This window comes from Mauremys reevesii, linkage group 2 (genome assembly GCF_016161935.1).
Source record: "Mauremys reevesii isolate NIE-2019 linkage group 2, ASM1616193v1, whole genome shotgun sequence".
Classification (NCBI taxonomy): domain Eukaryota; kingdom Metazoa; phylum Chordata; order Testudines; family Geoemydidae; genus Mauremys; species Mauremys reevesii.
Window position 1 is genome coordinate 90,072,516 of NC_052624.1, and position 6,640 is coordinate 90,079,155.

Genomic DNA, 6,640 nt, shown 5'->3' on the forward strand with positions numbered 1-6,640 from the left:
CTGCATGGACCTGATTCTGGCATCTTTACTCATGATGAGTGGCACCTAATCCCTCAATCCCACTGAAATCAACTGATCACTTGAAGAGTCAGGTATTACTCAGCATGAGTAAGGGTGGCAGAATCCAGGCCTATTTGAACAACCTATCAGCAGGAAAAGATTCATAGAGTTTTTCTTGCTTTTTTTTAGTTCTTAATATTTTCCTGCTGTAAAAATGGCTGGAGACTGAATTTACCTTTTAGCTAATGAAATAAAAGTTAAATGGGCCAGATCCTCAGCTGGTGTGAATCAGTGGAGTGGCACTGAGGTCAATGAAGCAATGTTGATTTGTACCAGCTGAGGATCTGGCCCAGCATGTTGATGGCAGCCTTTAAACTGTGGTGGGTACAATCAGAAAAGTAGCTATAAAATGGCCTGGGGGAATCTCTAGGGTCACAATGCGCAGAGATTGCAGGCAGAGCAGGTTTAACTCTAGCTGAACATTAGCCTTCCTGCTGTACAGGCACTCCAGGGAAGGTTTGAGGCAGGGCTGTAGGCCAGTGAGGTTCTCCAGGAGAAAGGCAGGAAACCAGGCAGAGGAGCTGTTTGTAAGCAGAAAGAGGAGCTGTTTCGGAGCAAGGAGAAGTCTACAGCGTGGAGGAAACAGCCCAGATGCTTTTGAGTCCTGGCTATGTACAGTAAGTGAATTTCAGCTCTGTGTGAGGGGGTATGTAAGGTACAGGTGGGATAGCTCAGTGGTTTGATCATTGGCCTGTTAAACCCAGGGTTGTGAGTTCAGTCTTTGAGGGGGTCATGTAGAGATCTGAGGCAAAACTCTGGGGAATTGGTTCTGCTTTGAGCATGGGGTTGTACTAGATGACCTCCTGAGGTCCCTTCCAACCCTGATACTCTATTATATCCCATGGGGACTTATGGAGATATAAATGGTGCATAGGCCTCTTGCCCTCTCCACAAGAGAATGTAGCAGCCATTAAGGGGAGTTTGCTCAGTTTGTTGTACATGGTGCTCTCTGAACACGCTGAAGAGGATGGGGGTGGCGTTAATAGCTTTTGTTTGGAGTGGGGGCCTTGGGATGTTTTGCTTTCCAACACTTTTGCCGCCTGCTCTCATGTAGTTCTCCTCTCGATAGCATTTCCATCGTGTTTACTCCGCTTCCAAGCCAAACTAAACCCTGCAAATGCAGCCGATTGTCTCCAACTCACACTGTGATCCTTCCTGTTGCATTCATCTTAACCAGCAACTCAGAGGAGAGAAGCAAAACGTAGCAGACAATTTTTGTGTGTGTGCCCCTAAGGCAGAAGCAAAAGTAGCTCACCTTTCCATAGCCATGTTGGCTCCGCAGTGCTGACAGTAACACAAACTTGGGCCTGTCAGCAAACTAAGCAGATGGGATTCAGCCAGTGCAGAGAGGGGCTGGAACATGGTGCCATCTTTACAAGCCATTTGATTATACAGATAGGTCCAAGCTACAAACTTGAATAAAGATCTGGATTTTGAACACACACCCCCCCCCCCAACACCTATTCAGGATGTTTAGCTGTGGAGGGGGAGTGTTTGAGCTCTTAGGGACACACAGGTCAGGTAAGACATTCAGATCTGGAGCCAGTTGTAGATTCTGAACCCATCCAGCCTTTGGTGGCATTTTGTGGATCTGGGTTTGGTTGGCGCCTATCACTACTTGTTAATCATTATAACCACACACTTTAATACAGTTAGTGTCTGAGATGCTGTACTTTCCAAGTGAGCAGCTCATATGACTCTGCATTTTACCCTTTCAAAGGAGGCACTATTCTCAGAGCAAGTTGTGAAAACCAACAAGGCTGCTTACTATATATGTCAATCTAGAGTAGCTCCGTTGGAGCCACTCTGCATTTACACCAGCAAGTGAGATCACAAGTGACTCCACTGAAAGTGAATGGAATTAGTGACACTCTGTATTTAGACTGGTAAGAGCTAAAGTTGGTCTACAGTTTTCTTCCATCAGAAAACACAATCCATGTATTGGTGAGACCAAGATTCTCAACGTCTTTGTTCACTTTTAACTGAACAAATGAAAGCAAGATTTTTTTAGGCAGCTATGAAAATGACCCACCTAGAGTAAAGGTATGTGGATAGCTATAGCTCAGAATTAACTGAGGTGAATAGCTCTATCTGCCACCAACCTTTAGATAGGGGCCCAGTAAAGTTGTCTGACTATCTTTTGTAGTCAAGTTTGCTGTGTGATAGACACTAGTATTTTCCTTTTGGTTCCACTTAGGGTGTGTCTATTGTTTTGTGAACCTAGTTTATACCCAGCTTTGGATCACAGTTAAGAAGAATTTCACTAGACAAGACTAATTATTGAGGTGTTTAGTTCTCTGTAGTATCATTTCTCTCCATCTCCTTCCTCCCACCACATACCCGAATTCTAAGACATCTTAGAACACAAAGGATTAAATTCTCCTTGATTTCTTCAGCTGCCTTGTCCTGTTGACTTCAGGATCTGGCCTATGCTGTGTATCAACAACCTGTGTTGTGTACTGGTTACCAGCTTGTACAATTAGGAGTGTGTGTATGTGGTGTTTAGATCTTGCTTGTAATTATTAGAACTGGGAGCACTGGCTGTTGGGAGCCTGAAAGGACAAGAAACAGGAAGGAGGGGGGAGGAGTTGAGGAGGCTGAGTGAGAGTTACAGAGGGTGCAGCAGCAGCTTGGTAAAGGGGTTTCCACTGTAAATAAAGTCCTGTTGAAGCTTGTTAGTACCTTGCCTGCTTGATACAACAGTGTATAATACACGTCAATTGGTCAGATGACTTCAGTGACTTATTTAACAACACAGGGTTCTATATGGTCCGTCTCTGGGCAAAATGTTTCCTGGAAAGTCTCTCAAGCCAATATAGCCTAAAAGAGTGAATGCCAAAGAGTGATTAAATGGGTAATTCTGTCCTAGAGATGCGTTTTATCAAGCTGGTTGAGTGATCAGTGGCTAGAGATGAATCATGCCTAGATAAAGATCTAATGTTAATCAATCAAGCATATCATCACTCTGAAAAAAACATCAGATTCAGTGTCCTTTCACAAGGCTTGACCATGGAACTGGCCTACTGATGCTATGTACTGCTATGAAGCCGATTCAGGTTTGATACCGACCATCACCTGGCTAGGGGATATGGGAGGGCTGCAAACATTTACTAAATAAATCATAAGTAGCTCGATGGATTTTAAGACTCTTGTGGGCAACTTGTATATTTTCCCCCTTGATTGAAATGAAATATTTTTGATCTATGTATCTCATAGGACTTGAACGACAGTGCAAGAGATTGAAATTCTCTATGCAGAGAATAGGTAAAGAAAGCATGGCTAGTGCAAACTCCTCCACGGTACTGAAACTTTAAAACTAACGTTTTCTGGTCACTGTCAACCTTACTATATACTACATTGTAACCCCTTTGGGGTCTAGAGAGCATGGCCCCTTTAAATCTTTTTCCCAAAGGGGGAGGGGGAGAGTAAGAAAAAAGGAGGGAAACTCCAGGGGGCAGGGCTGGAGCTGGAGGGAGAGAGAGGAGAGCAGCATGGCTGGCCCTGGGGAAGGAAGCAGAGAGAACCTGCTGGAGGCCTGAGGAGGACAAGCCTGATCGGGGACAGCCCAGGACAGGAGCCAGGAGAAGTCCTGTGCCGGGGGGAATCGCCCGAGAAGGACAGGCCAGAGCTGGACCCAGTATCACGGCTGCCCGGAGCTGCCTGGGGCTGTGAGTACTGGGGCTTGTGACTCCGCACTGGGAATAAGGAGGGAGGCTGTTAGATAGTTAAGTGGGGAGGTGGCCGCTCTGTGGGGCTTTGCAGAGAGCGGCAGAAGAGGCACCGGAGGGGTTTGCTGGGGAGAGTTCACTGGCGCTGAAGACGACCAGGAGCACCCAAGACTCACCACCGGACTGGAACTTTGCTCAGGCCTCCTGAACACTGTGTACAGACACATTGCTCGGTATCTGCCCTGTCAGACTGTGCTACCACTGGGTCCGTGGGGCCTTGGTTTGAATGCAGCCTGTTTTACTGCTCCCCCTATATTTCCCCTTGTTGTTTTTCTCCTCCCAGCCCTCTGTAAATAAATATCTCCCTTTGTTATATAGACTGTGCTTTTCCTGTGGGTGGGTGTGTTCACTCTGGGGGTTGGAACAGGTGCCCCTGGGGTGGAAGGGATTTCTCCTGCTGCATTCCTGCACGCGCTGTCTCTTGGCCAGAGCTGCCTGCAGAGCAGACTCCATCTTGGCCACGAGGGCGCTAAAGTTACACTTGGTGGCCCGTACGGGGATTTGCAGCACACACACACACATACCCACACCCCTACGTTGCGCACCCTGGGCTTTTTCTTCACAGAGAAAAGAAACTCCTGAGTGACTTTATGGAGAGAGGATTATTAGAAGACCTGTGCCGAGGGGCACGAATCCCAGTAACCAAAGCTGTGCTGGTGGCGGGGTTCCCAGAAGAGATGGAACCAAATGAGATTGAGGAGAGCCTAGATGCAGCTGAAATACTGGGGAGGGTAAAGGTCCACACTCGTATTTACAACCGCAAAGTGAAGGGCATGGTAGCACTATGTACTCACTCCAAGGAAGCAGATCTTGACAAAGTGCCCAAAGAGGTGAAAGTAGAAGGTATCCCCTGGACAATTCTCGGGGCAGAGCAGTCCCCTCCTAGTGTGCCTGAGTCACTTGAGGTGGATTCTTTAGCACAGAAATTGCAAGCTCTGATGGTAGATGAGAAGCGGACAAGAGAAGAATTAATTTTAGCATTAGGAGGGGCTCCAACACCTGCAGCACCCAGCCTGGTGGGATGGGCCAAAGAGCTGGGAAATGCTCTCAAAGATGCATTGAAGCCGGTGCATGAAAATGCTCCATACAAGCGGTTACGTTCATTCTCGGGGGTGTCACCTGTACCCTCAGGGGAGGATGATTATGAAACATGGAGGGATTTTACGGTGCCACTTGTCCAAGAGTGGGAATGCTCTGATGCTGAGAAGCGGAAACGGGTGCTTGAGAGTCTGAGGGGACCTGCCATGCGAATTATCCGAGCCCTGAAAGACTCACAACCAGCTGCCACGGTGCAAGACTATTTAACCGCTCTTGAGAGTGTCTATGGTGCTACTGATAGCAGTGAAGACCTGTATTATCGTTTCCGCCATACCTATCAGGAGCCCCACGAACGATTGTCTGATTTCATCAGGAGACTAGAGGATTTGCTACAGCAGGTAGTGCGGAAGGAGGGCATCCCCACCAAGCGCATTGATTTCGCTAGGTTGGACCAAATCCTCCGGGGCACCCGACAAGATGGGTTGATGTTGTGGAAACTGCAGCTGAGGGAGCGGGCCCAAGATCCACCCCCATTCCACAAGCTCATTCGAGAGATACGTGAGGAGGAGGAGCGATTGTTGCAAGCGGATGCAGTGTTGCAGCCGAAGACAGCAGGGAGTCACACCACCACAGTGCTTGGAGAGATGGAAGATGCCCCATCAGTGGCAGCAGCACTGAGAGATTTGACCCGAGAAGTGGCCATGATGAAAGCTCAGGGACATACTGTGCCATCCTCAAGAGAGGAGAGTAGCAGGAGGGTGATAGCCAGCGTGAAGGTTTCTGTTATAACTGTGGAAGAGATGGTCACTATGCCTTCGACTGTCAAAACAAGACAGATCATGCAAGGGTATCTCAGAGATTGCAGCAGACCCTTAGGAGGCTTCAGGGAAACACCAACAGGGCTTGGGGAAGGAGCAACCCAAGACAAGGCTCCCCAGGAAAAACCACAAACAGAGGCTACCCACGTGGGCTGATAGGCCCCCAGGCTATAGTACCTGTTCGTATAGAAGGACGATTGTGTGAGGCCTTGCTGGACAGTGGATCACAGGTCACCATACTTTATGAATCTTACTACCGAGAACACCTGCAGCATTTGCCCCTGCGTCCCCTGTCTGGCCTGACAGTCTGGGGAATTGGCTGTGACTCCTGCCCCTATCGGGGATATATCCTGTTGAATGTTCAGTTCCCAAAGAACGTTGCGGGGGTAAACCAGGAAATAGAAACTTTGGCACTGGTCTGCCCAGATCCAAAGGGAAGAAAGTATGCACCTTTAATCCTAGGGACAAATGCAAACCTGTTCCAGAGGTTGGCGTGGAAATGCCGTGAGATGGCAGGGAACAACTATCTGCAGGAGCTGCCAATGCATGCGTTATGTAAAGCTGCATACCAGCGAGCCAGGGGGCCCCCATCCCAAGAGAAGACCAAGGCTAGGCCTTTTGGGAGGGATAGTTTCCAGTTTGGGGATTCCCCCATTCCTGCTGAGTGGAAGGACCGCCTGTGTGAGAAGTTAATCAAGAGGAAGGCTGTTTTCTCTATGCACGAATGGGATGTTGGGTGTGCACATGATGTGGAGCACCATATCCAAATGCAGGATGGTCGGCCTTTTCGAGAGAGGTCGAGACGATTAGCCCCCGCTGATATTGAAGATGTGAGGCAGCACCTACAGGAACTGGTTCAAGCAGGTATCATTGAGGAATCCAGGAGCCCCTACGCATCGCCGATCGTCGTAGTACGAAAGAAAAGTGGAAAGGTGCGCATGTGCGTCGACTATCGCACTCTGAACCAGCGGACGATCCCTGACCAATACACAATGC

General features: G+C 48.4%; 1 protein-coding gene across 1 annotated transcript; it reads left to right on the top strand.

Moving 5' to 3' along the window:
- Window positions 1-4,378: 4,378 nt before the first annotated feature.
- LOC120397261 (paraneoplastic antigen Ma1 homolog) lies at window positions 4,379-5,577 on the top strand. The gene is made up of 2 exons (XM_039522967.1): window positions 4,379-5,458; window positions 5,566-5,577. Exons 1-2 carry the CDS (start codon window positions 4,379-4,381, stop codon window positions 5,575-5,577), a joined length of 1,092 nt encoding a protein of 363 aa, XP_039378901.1.
- The last annotated feature ends 1,063 nt before the right edge of the window (window positions 5,578-6,640 follow it).

Excerpts from the sequence above, each read along its gene's own strand:
- LOC120397261 (XM_039522967.1), top strand. The coding sequence starts at position 4,379 with ATGGAGAGAGGATTATTAGAAGACCTGTGCCGAGGGGCACGAATCCCA.